The 21,044-nt window shown below is 44.1% G+C and overlaps 1 protein-coding gene across 1 annotated transcript; it reads right to left on the bottom strand.

Annotated features, from left to right (window-relative positions):
* Positions 1-8,046: 8,046 nt before the first annotated feature.
* LOC137438330 (type-1 angiotensin II receptor A-like) lies at positions 8,047-9,021 on the bottom strand. The gene has a single exon (XM_068133449.2). It carries the CDS (start codon positions 9,019-9,021, stop codon positions 8,047-8,049), a length of 975 nt encoding a protein of 324 aa, XP_067989550.2.
* Between the last annotated feature and the right edge of the window lie 12,023 nt (positions 9,022-21,044).

Here is a 21,044-nt window from a genome sequence, read left to right as displayed (position 1 = left end):
GGGCCTAGCCCCTAGCTAGGCCTGATGATACCAGTACTAATAAGTAGTGATAGTACTACTACCATGACATATCATATGTTTTTAGGGCCAAGATTGATACGTATGCCTTGGAACCGAGACTACACTACCGACAGCTTATTAAGCAAAATGTCTGAATTTTGATGCCTTCAATTGTGACTAGACTACTAAAACTCTATAGGCCTAGGCCTACTAGGCATGAAGTGAAGTTTAATTGAAGAAGATTAAGCCTTAGGCCTAGATCAGATATTGTATTTACAAATAGTCTATGTCTAAAATGATGTTATAAATCTGACTCTCTTGAAAAGCCTCTGACTCTCTTGAAAATCCTCTGTATCTCTTTGCTGATGACTCTACTCTCTGTCGCTCCATTCCTCATCCCTCAGATCGGCAGTCTGCAGCCTCCTCACTCTCTGAAGACCTGGACAAAATCACAGACTGGGCAAACAAATGGAACATGTCTTTCAATCCTGACAAATCTCACACTCTTACGATGTCTCTCCGAAAAGACCGACTGGACAACCCTCCCATCTACTTTCTGAATAATCCTCTCCAAGAAGTTCTGTCACTCAAGCTTTTGGGTCTCACTATTCGCCATGATCTTTCCTGGGAAAACCACATTTCAAATCTGGCCTCCAAAGCCAGTCGCCGACTGGGCATCCTCCGTCGTGCGAAGTCCTTCCTTGGCACACCTGAGCTCCTCACCACATACAAGGCTTTCATCCGCAGCTCAATGGAATACTGCTCTCCCCTCTGGTCTGGTGCTCCTGCCTCACACCTAGCTCGTCTTCACGCTGTTGAAACCAAAGCGTTCAGAATCATTGGAATCTCCAAGGGCCTTTGAATGAAGCTAACTCCAAGGGCCTTTCACTCACTCACCGCAGGCAGGTTGGTGGTCTTTCCGTCTTCTACCGACTCCTCTCTGGCCTTGCCCCCCCAGCTCTCTCTGGGCTCTGTCCCCCAAATATTCCTACAGGTCGCACAAGATCTGCCTGTAACCCTCTTATGGTTAAACTGCCAAAATCAAGACTTTCTGCTCACCTTCACTCCTTCATTCCTCTTTTCTCCCGCCTCTGGAACAAACTCCCTCACTCTCTTCAATCCCACTCCACCCTCCAGGTCTTTAAAACAGCTATTCACCACCATCTCTTATCCTCCCCCATCCAAAACCTTGATCTTTTCTACCCCCGCTAATTTCGGTCCCCTTATGTTTTATACCTCCCCCCCCCCCCCCTTCCCACGCCTCCTCCCCCCAAGCCCTCTCCCTGCCACACTTCTCCCTGCTCTCAAATGTTGTGGTTGTGTGCTTCCCCTTCTCTCCCCATCTTGTCTGCCGCTCCCTCTTTTTGTATATTTTATTTGTCTGGTTGATTTGTTTGTGAAATAAATGTTAGCTCTTTCACGAGCCTCGATTCAGTATACAAAAAAAAAAAATATATATATATATATATATATATATATATATATATATATATATATATATATATATATATATATATATATATATATATATAATTATGTGTTAGGCCTCACTATTTATTTTTTTACTAATTTTTTTTTAATATTCACAATTTTATTGTTTGCTGCCGAAAAGTGACGGTGAAGACACGCACTCTTTGTATTCCTTATGCTTATGGTAAATATAATTTGTCGTTTTATTTTCAGATTCCCCCTTGAAGATCCAATCCTATTGCAGAAGTGGAAGACCAACATTAGTCGAAGTAGCTTCACACCAACTGTCAACCACAGAGTCTGCAGTGAGCACTTCTTGAAGGATGATTATGTACGAGGTTTAGTCTTGTTTAGTCTGGTTTTGTCTTGTGTCCGAGCCATTTTTGCCCTTTTTGGTAATGGCGGACGTGCCCTCATGTACACACACAATCGTGACGTTAGCGGTATAGGAACTGCGCACTCTTGTTTATTTATAGTACTCTGTGGTCTGAATACAAAGCGGATGCGCACGGGCTTTGCATTTTCATATGCTCCCTACTTTATTACCCTCGCCAGAGGAGAGGGTATTGAATTTGAGTCTGTTTGTCTGTTTGTTTGTCTGTCACCGGCCTACAGGTCACAATTCTAAACCGATCGTCACGAAACTTCACCAAGTTGTATAGGTCGTCCCAATTGAGATGCCTATTGTTTTTGGGGTCAAAAGGTCAACATAGATCAAAGGTCACCAACTTTGCCAAATTTCTAAAACTCAATTTTCATCCGATTGACTTGAAAAGCATTTGCACATCGAGTGACTAAATAGGGAAACTAACTATTTTTGAGGTCAAAAGGTCAAAGGTCAACTCAAGGTCAACCTTACAAAATCATCATTTTTCATCTGAAAAATCGTCACTTTTCTTCCTGTTGACCCGAGCTTTGATCAAGATTGTCAATTTTAATCTTGATGAAATGGACAATTTGCTGTATGAATGGAATTTTTTTTCTTGGGGGTCGGGGGGCGGATTCTGCAAGTATCGTGCTCCGCATGACATCTTCTTGTTTGTTTGTTTGTCTGCAGATAATTTTCTCGGGTTGGGGTTGGGGACTTAGGGTTAGGGTCAACCCTAACCCGAGTTGTTAAAAATTCATTTTCTTGGCAACCGTTGGTCCGATTGACAGGAAATTTTCACCATAGGTGCAACTCCACCTGTAGAAAATTTATATGATAATTGACGTCATATGTCACGTGGTTCGGCCGCCATCTAGGAAAAATCGAAAAGCTTTGCACCTCTATATCTCCGAAAGCACTGAATATAAAAAATTGAGACATGGCTCATTGTAAGAACTCTCCATGGTGAATAAAATATGTTAGTGATGATGTCATAGGTGCCTCCATTATGACGTCATAATTTGACAAGTACAAAACTTCATCCCATCAAGATGACATTTCTTGAGGACGGATTTGGACGAAACTCGGTGTACTGGTTGGGTGTCTGACAAGGACGATTCGATTCGATTTTGGTGAAGATCTGGATATGGATTCGGATATGAGATTTTTTTTTTTTTTAAGTGATTCTTCACCATTGGAGGATAAGGCTAAAACCAACATATAGCAGGATATCTCAAAACGTTGTGAACAGATTTGGGCGAAACTTGGTGGACCGGTTGGGTGTGTGACAAGGAAGAATGGGTTCAATTTTTGTGAAGATCCGGATCCGGCTAGTAGAATTTTTAAGTGATTCTTCACCATTGGGAGATAGGGCCAAAAACGATATATAGCAGGATATCTCAAAAACTACTGGACGGATGATTTGGATTAAATGTCATTCTGTATTGTGATTTTCTAGTCTACTCTGGGATACAAAACGTAAACTGTTCACCTGGCGGAGGTATGCTCTCTACTGAGTGCCGTTCTAGTCTAATCCTGCATTAAACATCAAACATGCATACCTACCTTGCCATTTTCTACCATTCATTTTCCATTTTGTTTTCATTTCCATTTATTTTTCAGCGACCATGCTAGTTCCTTGCCTTTTTATCTCTCGCTCTTCCATTACCCTCTACCTCCCGAAAGTATCGTCAACCACGTCAACCCCATCCGTACCCACAATTTTTTTCTACCCCATTAACCTTACCTAGACCAACCCATTTGCAGGAAACTATTTTCTTCCCTCATCTCTCTCCTTTCTTGTTTGTTCATGGCCTTGTTGTATCTAAATGTAGACCGACTGCCCAACTCCATTACTCGCCTTTTTAACCCCCCTATCACCTCCCTCTTCTATGAGCCTCGATCTTGCATAAAGACACATTTTATTGAGATGATGCATTATTAGATACAGATTTTTTTGGGAAATGGCAATACTTTGGCAATGGCAATGATCTTTTCTACCCCCGCTAATTTCACCCCAAATGCACTTTTTTGAAATACCAACTTCTGTCCTGGAAGTCCTTGGTGTCCTTGTGTTTTATACTTCTCCCACCCCCCACCCCCCCCCCCCCCTTGCCACGCCTCCTCCCCCCAAGCCCTCTCCCTCCCACACATCTCCCTGCTCCCAAATGTTGTGTTTGTGTGCTTCGCCTTCTCTCCCCATCTTGTCTTCCGCTCCCTCTTTTTATATATTTTGTTTGTCCGGTTGATTTGTTTGTGAAATAAATGTTATCTCTTTCATGAGCCTCGATTCAGTATACAAAAAAAAAAAAATACTACAGACTATCTGTCACTACCACTTTTGCTTGTGTATAGCTACTGAATGGTGACGTGAAGTCGCAGGAGGGAGAACCTTAGCAATTAGGCCAACCTGCATAATTATCCCCATTCTTTTTGGGAAAAAAATGGCATCCGTGTCCGAAGGAAGCGGTTCAGCTTGGCATTTTTTATATGAAATAGGCAAAGCCAAAAGCTAACGAAACCTTTTAGAATTACCCTTTAGAACCCTATAGAATTACTTTTCAGAACCCTTTAGAATTACCCTTCAGAATCCTTTAGAATTACCCTTTAGAACCCATTAGAATTACCCATCAGAATTACTCTTCAAACCCCTTTAGAATTACCCTTCAGAATCTTTTAGAATCACCCTTTAGAACCCATTAGAATTACCCATCAGAATTGCTCTTCAGACCCCTTTAGAATTACCCTTAAGAACCGCTTAGAACCTTTTAGAATTACCCTTTAGAACTATCCTTTAGAACTATCCTTTAGAATTACCCGTTAGAATTAACCTTTAGAACCCTTTATAATTACCCTTCCAAACCCTCTAGAATTACACCTTAGAACCATTTAGAATTAAACACAGTGGGTGAGACAGGTTCCTCTTCTTAATTTTTTTGAGGGATGGATGGAAGGAAGGACAAAGCAAATATATTGAAGCGGCTTCACCACCTAAAAATGGGGGAATATTGTAATCGGCTCCATCTGTCTCTTTGTCTGTCTGACTGACTGACTGTCTGTCCGTCTGCCATGCTATATCCTCCTAAACGGTTTAGCAGAAATTCACCAAACTTGGTAGTTATGATCACCGCATGGCATGAAGGTGGAAGAGCACTTGCATTTTTGGCCCCGAACCCTGGGGTGGGGTCAAAACGTGAAATGCCAAAAAATACAATTACAGGCACAATTTTAAACATTTTTAATGAAACTTTGTATCTGCAATCAACATTGGTGATGCATGGAATATGCAACTTTCATGCCCCTGGGGTGGGGACAATGGGTCACAGGGGTCAAAACGGGAAAATAATTTTGACTCAAAATTTCATATTGGGTCAATCCTGGTGGAACTTTATGCCATCTTTCAACTTTGCTTTAGGTGGGAAGCGTGTGGATTTGCAATGGCGCGCCACCGACTTCGCTCTAGTTTCTATTAGGAGCAGATTTGAACCATTTCTTTAAACTCTAGAGGTTGCAGATGGTTTCTTCACACATCTAGACACATCTTAATTCTCCCCTGCCCGATTTTACCTTTTTTTGGTATACAGGGATGTTTCAAAGATTATACGAAAGAGATACTCACAATATTCCTTGACACCAAAAAAGTATGTTATATTTATGATGAATATTATTATGATGCACCATGCTCTATACAGAGAACATGGTGCGTCGGTCCATTTCATATTACTAATTATTTTTAAAATAAATTCAATGGGTCTATTGGCCTGATGAAGCTCGCTACAAAGCGGGTAAAACGGCCCCATGAGAACGGATATGCTCTTGCTTGTTTCTTACTAAATTAGCAGAGTAGACCTAGTTGTCCCCGCTCCTCCGACAACATCAGAGATGGGAACATTAACATGAGCTCCGTCAGACGTACCGACAGATCATCTGTTCATATACTTTTGTGTGCACGATAATAATTTTAAAAACATTAAACATTTACCTTTCACATCGCAGATATCTATTCCTCAAGAAATAAACTCAACCTAATTAGGTCACGGCTGTAATTGGCTGAATTATGTTGCCATGGCAACCATCTCAGCAACTTGACTTCTCCACGCGATATTTCAAAAACCGTTGAACTTTTAGCATTCATATTAAAGATATCTATTCCTCCTGACATTATTTCAATCTGATTAATCTGATTAGATCACGAAGCTGATTGGCTGAATTAGCTTGGCATGTATACTGTATATATATATATATATATATTGCCTCTCTCTCTGTGGGTCTGTTTCTTATGCACGGCCACATCTTTAAAGTTACATACTCCATACTCACGGTACAGATACAACTTTGTGTGGGAGGTAACATGGGATGTGTGGCCGTTTTGAGGCTGCAGATTGATGCTAAATTGACCAATATAGCAATTTTTGGCAAACAAAATGACCAATTTGTCTCAATTGAAAAGGCCGGATATTTTGAGTGCAACACAATTAACCTTTTTAAATCCATAAAATAATTTAAATTGATTGATTAACTTCAACTTCTCCCATGACTAAGGATGGATATTTTTGCTTAATTTTGCTGTCACTTATGATGGGTACTTTTGCTAGTTTAAAACGAGAACGGCACTCAGTAGAGAGTTGGCCATATCAACTATCCACGTTGGCCAGACTCTTACCTCCACCTGGTTGGCCATATCACTCAATGGTGAAGAATCACTTAAAAATTCTTCTGGTTGGATCCGGATCCAGATCTTCACTAAAATTGAATCGATTCTTCCGTGTCACACACACAACCTGTCCTACAAGTTTCGTCCAAATCCGTCTACAACTTTTTGAGTTACCCTGCTATGTATCGTTTTTGGCCCCTTCTCCCAATGGTGAAGAATCACTTGAAATTAAATAACTCTCATTTCCGAATCCATATTCAGATCTTTACCAAAATCGAATCGAATCGTCCTTGTCAGACAACAAACCGGTCCGCCAAGTCTCATCCAAACCCGTCCACAACTTTTTGAGATATCGTGCTATGTATCGTTTTTGGCTCTATCGCCCAATGATGAAGAATCGCTTAAAAATTAAATAACTCTCATTTCCGAATCCATATTCAGATCTTTACCAAAATCGAATCGAATCATCCTTGTCAGACACCAACCCGGTCCATCAAGTTTCGTCCGAATCCGTCCACAACCTTTTGAGATATTTTGTTCACAAACGGACAGACAGACTAGAAATCGGTCAGAGACCGAGGACTTGCCGGAATGTACTTTTTTTATTGACCTTGAGTTTGACCTTTCAAGGTCACTCAAGGTCAAAGGTCATGGTGCCAAATGAAATGTCGTATGTGACTTCCTATATGTCAGTAACAGTAAGTGTATGCATATCTCTTGGACTTTTAGAGTTATAGTGGTTTGAAATATATTTTAAACTAGAACGGCACTCAGTAGAGCGCACACTCCGCCGTGGGTCAAGTTGGAATAATACGTTTTGTTTAACATCCCCTCTCCCCAAAACAATAAATGAAAAAGAAAGTAGGCCCTAACTGTCAGATAATTTATTTTGATATATCTCGTAATTAGAGGAGAAAAACATCATTTAAGAATAAGAATAAAAGCTTTAATGCAGTAAAACAGAAAAAGAAATTCCCAAAAATCATTCCTGGATCCGGAATAATATCCTGAGCTTCACCAAAAACTAATCAATTCTTCCTTATCCCAAGGGCAATCATCCCACCAACTTTCATCCAAATCCGTTCAGAACTTTTCCAGATATCTTGTTCACGAACACACGAACACACACATGGACGCCGGACGGACACGATCGAATGCATTACTCCCTGGTGGGAGTAATGAAAACTCGACCCCCCTGATTTCACGTTTTGGGTGACCTTGAGCTTGACCTTGGGCCTAGAAAGTTAAAAATTGGGCACAGTCTATTCCAGGGCAAAGCAAATATGTGTGTAAAGTATGGTGATGTTATGTGCAACGATGTAGACGTAGTACTGCTCACAAACAGATAGACAGACAGACAAACCAACCAACATACTTGCCGGAATTTTTTCCGGCAAGTAACAAACAGACAGGGGTGAAAACATAACCTCGATGCACCTTTGGTGGCGGAGGTAAGAAGACAGCGTAGCAAGAAAAAATAAAAATGAATACGGCAATTTTTTTCCAAAGTGATGTTGTAGGAAGTGACCGACGCAGCACAACCACCAAACGGCCATTACTCGGTGCCTTTGGATTTTTGAGGAGCAACGCGCTGGCCAAAGCACCGGCGCACCTCGTCCCAAGGTATCATGGTCCAGAGGCAATAAAGCACGGGGTTAACGCAGCTGTTCAACATTCCCAAAGCCATGAGCAACTCGCCGATGGTGTTGAAGTTGACCAGGTCACTGTAGGTTTGCGTGGGCACGTTGTTGCTGTACAGATTGAAGAGCGTGTAGGGCGACCAGATGGTGAAGAAAATGCCGATTAAACAAAGCAGGATGCGGAGAACTTTATCCGTGCGAAACTTATTCTGCTCAGATCCGTGGAGCTGGGATATCGTGTAGAACATAAGGGTGTAGCACGTGAACACCACCACAAATGGGACAATGAACCCCACCATGTTGAAGAGCAGCCCGTTCAGCGGTTCGTTGCCCATGTTCCACACCAGAAAGAACCTCTTGGACACCGTGTAGCCACAAAGCATCAGGTTGTCGTGGTTCGACGTACCTACACCGATATTGGTGATGACCCCGAGAAGCAGGGCCACGACCCATATGACCGAGATGACAAAGACCGCGACGCGAGTCGTGCGCAGGTGAACCGTTCGGAACGGAATCATCACGGCCATGCAGCGGTCCAGACTGATCCAGGTGACCGTGAGGACGCTGATGAAGACGCTCGAGCACATGACGAACGAACCGGCGTAGCATCCCGAGGGATGAAGTCGCCAGATGTAACGGTCGCGCACGTACATCGCCCACATGGGGAGAGGTACGATCACCAGCATGTCGGCCAGAGACAAGTTGAGGATGTACATGAACGTGGTCGAACGGCTTTCCTTGATCTTCAGGGCGGCGATGAATATGACCATGGAATTGGCCAGGACTCCGATTGTGAAGATTAATATGTACAGCACAGGTAGAACTTGCATCAACCACACGTGCACAGGAGGCCACTCTGGTTCCAGCACCGAGGAGTTTGTACCGTTCATTATGGCTGTACAATCCTATAGAGTATCACATACAGGATCTACAAAATCTGAAGTGCAGATGTTTCGACTCTTTGGGGTGGGTCTGGTGTGGCCGGTTGCTGAGGGCAAGGTCTTGCTCATGCAAAACCGTGAAACGCTCAGGAAAAATGTATTTAGTACAATCAAATGGAGTCCAAACCCTGGAGAATTTAATTAACTCACCTGGACCATTGGAGCGCTGGCTGGACCTCCAGGAATAGGATATTGGCGTGTACACAAATGTACCCCAGGGCATAAACTTGTTTGGGCCGAGCAGGACGTCATGCTTGAGAAAGAAATTGCCAGAAATATTCGAGGAATCAATTGGTCAGATGGAAAAAGAAAAAAGTTTGAGACATTTATATTCGAAGCCTCGAACGTATGAAGATGTTCCACATTGGAACGAAATCAAAACGAGCTCCAATTTGTTGTCGGATGGCTGTACTTCATTTACATTTGAGACGTCTGGACTTTTGTAAATGTTTCTCACTTTTGTTTCTCATGCTCGACTAATTTCAGGTAGTCAAATGAATACGGTAGTATTCAGATGTACGGCAGATTCAGTAGATGAGCAAGATGCCCCCATCAGGAAGGAGTTCCCCTCCCTCACCACCCCACCCTCCACCCCCACACACCCTCCACACCAACACCCCACTACAGAGGAGAGAGCAAATACATACTTGGGGGGCGACGCCCCCCCCCCTAGACCTCAATTTTTTTTAAATGTCGTGAACTAACTTTGGTACATCACGGGTGATGAAGGTTTTGGTCAAATTTCATCGAAATCGTGTGTGTAGTTTCAGAGGAAAAGCAAATTCCTATTTTTGGGGGTCAAACCTGGATCCACTTTGACCCCCCCCCCCACCCCCCGTAGACCCCGATTTTTTTTTTCATGCAATGAACAAACTTGAGTTACAACACAAGAAATATCATTTGTTTCGGAGAAATTGCAAGGGTTTACGGATTGATGGACTGACGGACAGAATTACAGACTGAAAGAATGACGGAACTACAGACTGAAAGAATGACGGACTAACAGACGGAAGGAATTAAGGAATGCCGGCTGACGGACAGACGGAATTACACACTGAAAGAATGACGGACTGACAGACTGAAGGAATGACAGAATGATGGAATTAGAGACTGAAAGAATGATGGACTGATGGAACTACAGACTGAAAGAATGACAGAATGACGGATTTACAGACTGAAGGAATAACGACTGATGGAATTACATACTGAAAGAATGACAGACTGAAGGAATGACAGACTGACAGAACTACAGAATGATGGATTGACGGAATTACATACTGAAAGAATGATGGATTTACAGACTGAAGGAATGACAGACTGAAGGAATGATGGCCTGACTGAATGACAGAATGAAGGAATGACGGACTGACTGAATGACAGAATGAGGGAATGAGGGACTGAAGGAATGACGGAATAGAATTCCCTTATCATTATAACCAAAAAAACAAGATACATTTTTACATAACCATTACTCTTTGCTGTGTCTGTTGGTTCGGGGAACCACGTGATGGTGGGGGGGGGGGGGGGGGTTAATGGAGGAAGGGTGCGCATGCGCAGGAGGGAGAGAATGCTGAATAAAGAAAAACCTCTCGATTCTCGTTCCTGTTTACTGAATCTACGGACACTACAACTGGAGAGCCAGGGGTGTCGGGCTCTGTGGACTTTACGAGTATAAAAAAACAAAACTATTCGCATCGTGGTTCTCGTTTCAAGGATCGGACGGAAAAAACGACCCTACCATCTCCAAAGGAAAAGCGTTGCTACAAATGTGGCTCTACGGAACATCTGGCTGATGCATGCAAACATGCTCGTACCATCTGCGGATACTGCCGACGTGAGGGCCATTTGGTTAAGGTGTGTTTGAATAAACAGCAAAATGCAAAACGTCTTTTGAAACAAACCCATCATGTTATAACTTTGAGCGATGAGTCGGAAGACGAGCTGGATACGGTGCATGCAATGCATATTAACTCTATAGTGGGGGGGCCAATGTTTTCCCGTTGAATTCAAATGTTAATTTGTGGACACTGGTTGGGTTGTCTTTAGGGATGATAGAAGTTGTAGAAAAAATATGTCTCCATTTTTTTCAAGTTCTTTATAGCGGCCATTTTGGATTATCAAAATGGCGTTTGTTGAAAACCGAAATTGTCATTATCTTGGCTTCTAAATGACCTAGAGTGTTAATTTTGGTGTCCAAATGTACATATTTGCGGATACTTAATCCAATAAACACACATTTATACACCTACATATGATCAAAAGGGTTCTTATGGCAGCCATCTTGGATTTTCACGCACTTATGCCAACACATATATATATATTTTTCCATCATTTTCACTTCTAAATCACATAAAGGCTGGACTTTAGTGTTCAAATGTACACTTATAATGTCTTTGTGCAATATTTTTAGTTGGCAGTGTTCATTGTTACATTGAAGGATCTCCATCCTCCTCATCATCAGTGTTATCGATTCCCATGGGGCGCTCCTGACCCATGTTACCACACACCTCTTCATCTGCCCCACACATACACATCTCAGAACAGTTGAGATGCTGAGACCTGCATGAGCAGTGAGACATGCATTGGGTCTTCTTGCAGTTACATTTGATTAGATGTGTGATGGCAGCTGGGACTGGAGGGTCCTTGGTTGTGATGGGCACCAGCTGATCTCCTTCTGCTCTCCATCCATGTTCTGTTGGTTGTGGAAGCTGGGGGTCCGGTACATCAGCCTGATGCCACACCATGGCCTGGAAATGTGCACGAGCAATGGCTTCATGTAAAGCTCCCCGTGTTGGTGGCAGCTTCTGTGCCTCTAGCTGTTTCTTGGTAAACAGTCTCCACCTCAGCTTGCCCACATCCACAACTGTAGTACGAGGCTCATACAGCTGGCATACAAATGCCTCAATGTCACTTTCTGTGTCAGCTCTCAGCTCCTCAGAGGCCCCAAGGTCATGAAACGCAGATACCACCTCAACAGAGCACCTATTGAGGGCTTGCCAACATGTGAGCTTTCCCTTGCCGGCAAACCGACCAGTCTGGTCTGCTCCCGTGAATGCATGGAATCCTGGTAGGGCTGCAGCCTTCCTGACACCAAGTTCATGTACTATTGGTTCCAGTGAGATTTGCCTCTTCTTGTTCCCCACACCCGTGATGAAGTATGTGTCTTTGCATAGTTCATGGTACCGGTGGAGTGCTAGGATGAATACATCAGTATCAGGTGACTGAATGTACAGCTGTGTTGCACCTCTTCGGACGGCATCTAGACTGTGAAGAAAGATCCTCGTATCAGCCTCCTCCTGGGAGCTACGGAGATGCTGTACATCCATGCAGTTGGAGAAGACATCCTGCCTTGAAGTGACGATGAAGACCTTGGTAGTCCCCTCAAAGTGACACAGAGCTTTCTTTGCCAGATAGACAGTTAGCTCATCTTTGGTGTTGGTGTGCGACAGGAACTGTTTTGCTGTCAGTTTCCCAATCGGGGTGCTGTCTTGAACGTGGTAAGCAGTGGGCGGCTTGCCACCTTGGCGCCTCTCCCGTGTGGCCTCTTTCAGTGAATTTGGCAGATCATATCGGTCAAACACGAGGTGGACTTCATCATACCCGTTGGTCTTGCAGTCCAGTGTTGCATTGAAATGGCCAGCCCACTGGGCACATGTTTTGACCCATTGTGGCTTACCCATTGCTTGCACTAATGCCATGCCGTCTATGACAGTCACCTTCTTGGGAGGGGGTGGAGTATGTTCAGGATTGTCGTCGTCTGGCTGCTGACCAGTGCCAGTTGACTTCTTGGGTAGATCTTCTAGGATGCCCATGAGCTTGCTTTTGTCTGTGCATGGTAGTAGTGTCCCAGCCATTGCAAAGAGGGTTCGTGGAAGCGCGGTGAATTCATATTGACCTATGGCATCCTTCAAGTTGATCTCTGGTCGTGAGCGGGCCACGATCAGCATGCGCGCAAACAGTGACCTGTCGTCTTTCAGCTCTACAACCTTGTCTGCCAGTTTGTGCTTCACAGCTTTCCTGGCACTCTTCCACATCTTCAGTTTGACCTTTCCCATTCTGGCCCAAAGGTTGATTTCATTTGTGTTGATGCGCTCTGCAACAAACGTGTTATACGCTTTCTGACCAATCTCATCTTGGTTGCAGACATCCTTCTGTACTTCAGCTGGCATCACCACCTTGGTGATGATAGTCGTCAGGTCTTCACCCTCATGCGTCATGGGATTCATGGACTCTCTGATCACATTCTTCAGTCGACGAATGTTGTCTTCCTGCCGAGCCCAGACTGTGGTTGATAGGTCGTGGTGCTCCTTGCGTGTAGCTGATTGTGAGCCAGCCATCTGACGGGCTTCTTCAGCAAGCCTACTCAGCTCTGGTGCTGTCAGAAAGAACCTTTCGCGGGCACTGGCATTCTGGGTAATGCCCACAATACCCCCTGTCACCTTCATGATCCTGTTGATGTGCTCCAGTGCATGGTCCACACCTACAGCACAGAAGGGGATTTCATTCTTATGGACACTGAAGTTCCCATCCATGAACTCTTGGTAGATCCCTGGATCTGTCATCTTCAGGGCCTTCATCTCTGCAAGGTACCGGGGAGTCAGCCTGGCATATTTCTGTTTGTCATGTGCAAAGAAGTATATGCACATCTCATCCAGTGAAGACAGGTGAAGCTCAAATTGTCCATCACGGGTGGCACGGATGAATGTGTATATCAGCATTATCATCCGCATGTAGCGTCGCACAAACTTGAACAGTGGACTCTTGGCTTCTTTCCTCTCATCAAACTTTGCCATGGCCTCCAGGACTTCGTTTGACTCGAGGACAGCTAGCATGTTGTTCTGCGCGCTTGTCATCTCCTCTCGGTTGTGTAGATGACAGCTCTGGGCAACCTGTTGTGCTGACTGGGTACATGGGCCCCTCAGATGGGGATGCTCTTGGAAGAATTCGTCCACATAGAGGTCGAAGAGGGCTTGGACAGTGGTGATGTGGGCCTCCAAAGCCCTCTTCATGTGCTTGGCTTCCAGTATTTGTCTGGTCGTTGTTGGGCCATAGATATCAGCCTCAGACCAAGCCTCGTCAAGACCACTGTCCTCTATGGCATTCCCAGCAGCCCTCAGTGCAGCCATCACAGTGTGCATCTCCCCTAGTCGCAGTACCCACTTGCCTTTGCAGTCATCTCTGGTCATCTCCAGCTGTTTGGCTCGCTCATACAGGGCCATGTCTAAGGTGATCACTGTCTTCCTATCGGGACCCATGACCATGCAGTTGATTTGCTGTGTCTGTTTCAAGACTGTTATCAGTGTTTGCCATTCATGGGCTGGTGCTGCTACCAATGGCAGGGCGTTGACCTCTGTCAGAGGCTTCGAAGAGGAGAGCAGTGAGTTGTAGGCTGTCCAAGTTGGGATATCGTGATGCTTGATCCTACTGCCAGGTGGTTGTTTTGGATCGTGGACGAGTGACCCAACAGGGTCAGCATGCTGGGGTTCTGCAGCTTGCAGCTGGTCATCTGGTGGGATGATGTCGTCTTGTACGTCCTCAGCTTCAGCTGTTCGCATGATTGTGCGTGAAAGTAGCCACACTGTGTCCGTCGCAGAGTACGGCTTGGTGACATCTGGGTTTGACCGTGTCTTGAAGCTATACGTGGTACCTGTGGCAGATTGTTTGTTTGGTGCTTGGCAAGGAACAAAGTCTGGAGCAGTCAGAACCTTGAGTGAGCGGTGTCTGGCCTTTCGGTCATGTAGTGTCAGTGTTCTATGTTCATCTGTGGAGGGTGCATGTTCCCGTCGTTGGTAGAGTGCCCAGGCTGTAGCATGGAGTGTCCGCTTCCCATCAGGTGTGTCTTCATTGAAGTCACTGTTGTCCACTGCAAAGAAGACAAACGTCCCTATGCGCATGGTTCTTGGAAAGTATACACCCTGTTCTGTCGTAGACTCTATGACTGAGTTGGCCAGCTGTGTCTCCAACCGCAAGATCCGACTATAATCAACAGACAGACCGAACCCATGCAGGAAATCCAGAAGCTTCTTGTTTCTGGTGGACTGATGGACTACAATGGCAACGGCAAGCTGCTGTGGCCATTCTAAGCGATGGCGGAATGGTGCATCTGGCTCTTTGGGCTTGTACGTGACTTGGCGTTTTGACTTGTAGCCGTACATGATGTTCTGACTGATGGTTATAACATCTCGATGAATAGTGGCTGAGCGCATAGTCTCTGGCTCAATGCTCGTGGCTGGTCCTTCCAGTAGCCAGCGGAGGAAAGCATAGAGTACTTTGGGTACATGCTTTTCAGCATCATCAGTGTTCATTTCTCCTTCAAATTGCCATGGGTGCTTGTTCTGACAAGCAATGGCACTGCGGAGAACAGAGGCACTCTCAAACAGTTGTTCGATGTTTTTTTCATTTGTCTTCGTCATTGCATCTTCGACAGCTGCATCACGCACGGCAGTGGAGAATACACAGTCTGACTCGTTTCGACGTTTTGGTTTCATGAAGTGAACGTCATCAATGTGAGAGTTGATTTTCTCCTTCATGCCTTGGGTAGTAGGTGATGGGACATTGTGCACACCATTATTGTCAAGAATCCTGGAGTAAACTGACTTCAGGTCAGACATGTTGAGAATTTCACCAGCTTGGAGTAGAGAGCGAACAAGGCTGACAAACTCAATGTCTGCGGCTATTTTGATAACATTAGTTTCTTGCAGTATGTGTTCTTTGTCATCACTTGATGTCCCACTCTTGGGAGCACGTTGGACATTCTGCACCCAGCATGGGAGATGATACTTGACGTCGATCGCATGAGCATCATGTGCACTGATGGCAGCACTCAGCTGAACTTTCCACTTGTGGTTGCTGCCTTCTTCAACAGCTTTCTTCAGCTGTTTACCTGCGTTGAACGTGCATACAACATGTACACTTTCCTTAGTGACCTCTTGACAGAAGAAACAAAGGTCTCTGTTGAATGGAGTTGATGATGAACGTGTGAAGCGAAGAGTCTCGTCTTGCGTAGAACCTGAGGTACTTGCAGCGGCAGGTGCAGAAGAAGGACGTCCACACCTCTTATGAAGATGCTGGGTGTCGCCATGTTCGCAGGCTTTCTGGTGGCGAACTCTAGCACGCTCCAGGTGAGCAGTGTTGCATGTAGATCCATAACATGCCCGGTGCCACTTTGCTTTATTGTTCCTCAAGTCAGTGGCAGTGAAACAGCTTAATCGTTCGCTGATCTGTTTGAAGTCGGCATCACCATATCGTGCCCTCTCCTGGATGAACTGGAGAAACTTTGCATATGAGCCCAGTGCTGGCTCAGTCACTAGTGCACCTTGGGGATCCTGGCACTGAATGCAAAGTGTGAAATCAGTTTCTTTCTTGGTTTTCTTGCTTTTTGGCTCCATCATAGCTCAGGGTCACGAATCTGGAACATACAAATAACAAATAACAATTAAGATAGATGTGCATTAAGTTAGATTTTGGACACTGGTTCGGCTGTGCCATAAAAACCTATTTTTATCCCTTGTAGGTTATTAAAGAAGGTTTCATTCAATTCTCTATCCCCAAAAATGTACAACTGGACACCAGAATCGAAACTCTAGGTCATTTAGAAGCCAAGATAATGGAATTTTACGTTTTCGACATCCGCCATTTTGAAAATCCAAAATGGCCGCCATAAAGAACTTGAAACAATTGGAGACATATTTTTTCTAGAACTTATATCATCCCTAAAGGCAGCCCAACCAGTGTCCAAAAATTAACAAGCAATTTCACCGGGCATTTCAATCTGCTACATTGGCCCCCCCACTACTACAGCTGTTTCAAAAAACACTACTCACTACCAACTCGAAAACTCCATCAACGGAACAGAGATTCCGATGGAAATTGATACGGGAAGTTCAGTTACTCTACTAAACAGTCGTGATTTTCAACATCTGTCCGGTGACATCAATAGCTTGAAACCAACTACAATATTACTGAAGAGCTACACGGGTGATGTCATCAAATGCTTTGGTGAGAAAGAAATGTGTGTTCAAATTGGGGAGTAACGTGGTTTTGTTACAGTGCGTGTGGTCGATGGAGCAGGACCTTCATTACTGGGTCGAGACATTATTTCAAAATTTTCCCTTCCCTGGAAAAATATTTTCAATGTTGCCGTTCCCAATCACCACCGATGACATCATCAAGCAATACCCCAAGTTGTTTGAAAACAACGCCTTGGGAAGGTTGAGAGGGGTACAGTAGGGTGGTCCAAAAATTTGAAGATTGGATTTTCATTTCTCCACAAGCCTGCCCCTATTCCTATTGAAGAAAGTAGTTTGTGGTGAAAATTTGAGCTTGATGGGATAATATTCAGAGGTTGCTCAAAATGTTGACAAATTTTAATGAATAATAAGATACAGAATTTTTAGCATCATACATCAATTCATAGATAATAATGATCTATTTTCAATTACCCAAATTATTTATTATTGTTGGCTTTCACTTGTCTTCAATGGTATGACCAAGAGATTGTGCAAAAGCACTGGCTACAAACATAGCACGCCGATCTGAGAGATTTACTCTGTCCAGAGTTGCCACTATTGCTGGAGTGATCACCTTGATGAGAACCTTTTTCACCTGTTTGGCAGAAGATGGACTTTGGAGTTTGAATTAATTGTCCCCTGAATCGGAGCTTTCAATCTCAGACTCGTCGTCATCAACCACAGCCGATGTTGATGGAACAGATTGCATTGCTGTTAGAGTCTCAGCAGCATGTTTCTTCTTTCTTTTATCTTCATTCTCAAGCCTGATACGCTTTCTGTTCTCCTTCACTGCCAGAGTGTTGTCCACAGATCCCATACGTGAACTTGAGGGATCCTCACGCTGCATGATAAGGAATGCTTTGTCTTCTTCATTCGTCATTTTCTCAAACGCATCATTTGGTGAGATATCGAAGAGGGATTGAATATCATCTTTGAACATCTGCTCCTTCACTCTATAGTTTTCGAATGTCTTGGTTCTATTTTACTTTACCAGTTTGTAGGCATCATACAACTTCAAACGTTGGCGCTCACAGGAATCTACTCTCTGCACTGGAATTCGTGCTTTCTCCCAGTATGCACACACAGCTTGTACACTAAGTTTGGCACTTTCACGAACTGTATGGTGTTCTTGTATGTGATGGTACACCATTTTCTGCAATGTGTGTCCTTTGGTTGGTTGTCCCCCACATATTATTTCCTTTTCAGACTTGCCCAGCAACCAAACTGTAGAAGAGCTGTGAGTTTCTGCCATCTGAAAAAAACAGGATAAATTATAAATGTTATTTTTTGAGCAACCTCTAAATAAGTTCCAATCGACCTCATATTTGGTTCATATGATCTTCATAAACATAGGAACAAGGGCAGCCTTGTGGAGCATGGATTTTTAATCTTACTATAATTCACCAAATGTCCATCCGTCCGTCTGTCTGTCTGTTCGAAGTTACCGTAAAAACTGCTGAACCGATCGCAAAGATATTTTGGGTAGGTAATCCTGGGATCTCCAGGAGTAAAATAGGCTATTTAGTTTTCCCAATTTTAGCTTTAGTCTCCAGCATTCTCAGGTTTGGACTCGTGCATAACATTCGCGTTCAAATAACGTTCATTGTTCTCATTGTGACGATGTTGCTTTCCCGGGTGCCGCACAAACGGCTGCACCGATCGCTGCATGGACTCGATCGGACTCGGTGACCTCGGACAAAGACCTTTTATAAGGACACGGGTTGAATCCCTGCTTAAGAGAATTCTAACCCATTTCAACTGAAGTTAACATATCGGGAGTACATACGACATAGCGATTGTGAACACGATTATCGTTCACGATTCACGATCATAGTGTATCTATCACTGTGGGACATTTGGTGAATTATAGTAAGATACTGTTTAGATTTTGATGATTTGCGTGTGATATGATTTAACGGATGTTTATATGAATCGTTTAAAATAAAAAAGCCTTCAATTTCTGATATTTTACCTTTTCATTTGGGCCTCCCAATTGAAGCCCCGCCCGTAGGGCGGGTATCGTTGCTAGTAGTATTAAATATTACATATATCTGTGGACCACCCTAGGGTACAGGTTACGCTGAAGGTGCGGGACGATGATCCAGTATTCATTAAAGCTAGAACTGTTCCGTTTGCCATCCGTGAAAGGGTTGACCAGACTTTGGACAAGCTTGAAAAGGATGGGGTCATTGAGAAAGTTCGGTACTCAGAATGGGCCTCACCCATTGTGCCGGTCATTAAACCAGATGGCCAGTTGTGGATTTGTGGTGATTATTCAGGCACCATAAACAAATTTTCCGAGTTGGAACAACACCCAGTACCTACGCTGGAAGAACTGTTACACAAAGTAGTTGGTGGGAAGATGTATACGAAGCTTGATTTGTCCCAAGCTTACCACCAATTAGAGTTGGCCCCTGGGAGCAGAAAGTATACTATGGTAAATACATGCCGAGGCCTGTACCAGTACCGAAGGCTTTCATTTAGGGTAAACACATTCGTTGCAGTTTTTCAACGTACCATGGAGAATTAGCTAAAAGACCTTCCCGGGTGCTGCGTGTACATTGATGATATCCTGGTGATGGGAGATAGTGTTGACAACCATTTTAAAAACCTTCACAGGGGTTTGAAAAGGCTGGAGGAAAACGGAATTACATTAAAACGTGACAAGTTCCACCTCAAGCTGGACGAGATTGAGTATGTTGGATTTGTTATTTCGGCTGCGGGGGTATTCCTGACAAAACAGAAGCTTGAAGCTATCCAACAGGCAGGGGTTCCAGAAAACGTGGGTGAATTGCAGTCATTCATTGGCCTCGCAAATTTCCTTCGTCGTTTTGTTCTAGATTTTGCCGAAATCATGTCTCCTTTGTACAAGCTACTAAAAAAGGAGGTGAAATGGAAATGGGGAAAGGCTGAGGGTAACTCATTTGAAAAAATTAAAGCTGCTTTGTGCTCCAATCACGTACTACGTCATTACAACCCTCATGCCTGCTTGGTCCTTCAGGTGGACGCATCCTCCATGGGTGTAGGGGCAGTCCTACTTCAACCCAGTCCAGAGGGTGAGTTAGAGCCGGTGGCCTACGCATCGAGAACTCTGAATGATGTGGAAAAAAATTACTCCCACATTGAGAAGGAGTCTTTAGGAATAGTTTTTGGAGAGACAAAGTTTGGGCAATACCTCCTGGGGAGACATTTCACGCTAATGACAGATCATAAGCCTCTGATAACTCTGTTTAATGAGCACAAACCCATGTCACAGTTAGCATCAGCAAGGATAAAGAGATGGTCCTTACTGTTGGCAGCTTACGACTACACCATACAGTTCATCACAGGCAAGAAAAACGTTTATGTGGATTTCCTCTCACGAAAACCTGTATCCGGTCATCCTACAAAGCCTGAACAAGTGACTGTGGAGGTACTTCTGGTGAAAAATGATGAAATTGTGAATGCCGCTGTCGTCGTGGCTGAAACAAAGAAGGATCAAGTTCTCTCAAGGTACTTAATTTCACAAAACATGGTTGGAATGAGAATCCAGAGGAGGTGATTCGGCCTTATCACAACAAAAGGCTGGAACTTTCTGTGGAAGATGATATTGCACTGTGGAACTCTCGAGTGGTTATTCCCACATCGCTTCGGCAGAGTCTACTCACTGATTTACATGCTGAACATTCAGACATGGTAAAAATGAAACAAATGGCCAGGAGATACCTGTGGTGGCCAAATATCGACAAGGATATTGAAAGCACCGTGAAATCGTGTGTAATGTGTCAGGAGAATGCGAAGGCTCCGCCGGGGAGCCAGCCCGCATCGTGGTCTTGGCCTGCCGGTCCCTGGAAACGACTTCATCTAGACCTGGCGGGCCCTTTTAAAGGGAAAATGTTTTTGGTTCTGGTGGACGCTTATTCAAAGTACTTAGAAGTAATTCCCTTGGTGAACACTACTGCCACGACCATTATTCAAAGCCTT

This window comes from Myxine glutinosa, chromosome 13 (genome assembly GCF_964187855.1).
Source record: "Myxine glutinosa chromosome 13, kmMyxGlut1.1, whole genome shotgun sequence".
Classification (NCBI taxonomy): Eukaryota; Metazoa; Chordata; class Myxini; order Myxiniformes; family Myxinidae; genus Myxine; species Myxine glutinosa.
This window is presented reverse-complemented; position numbering and strand designations above follow the sequence as displayed.

Coding starts and splice junctions, on each gene's coding strand:
- LOC137438330 (XM_068133449.2), bottom strand. CDS start 9,021: ATGAACGGTACAAACTCCTCGGTGCTGGAACCAGAGTGGCCTCCTGTG.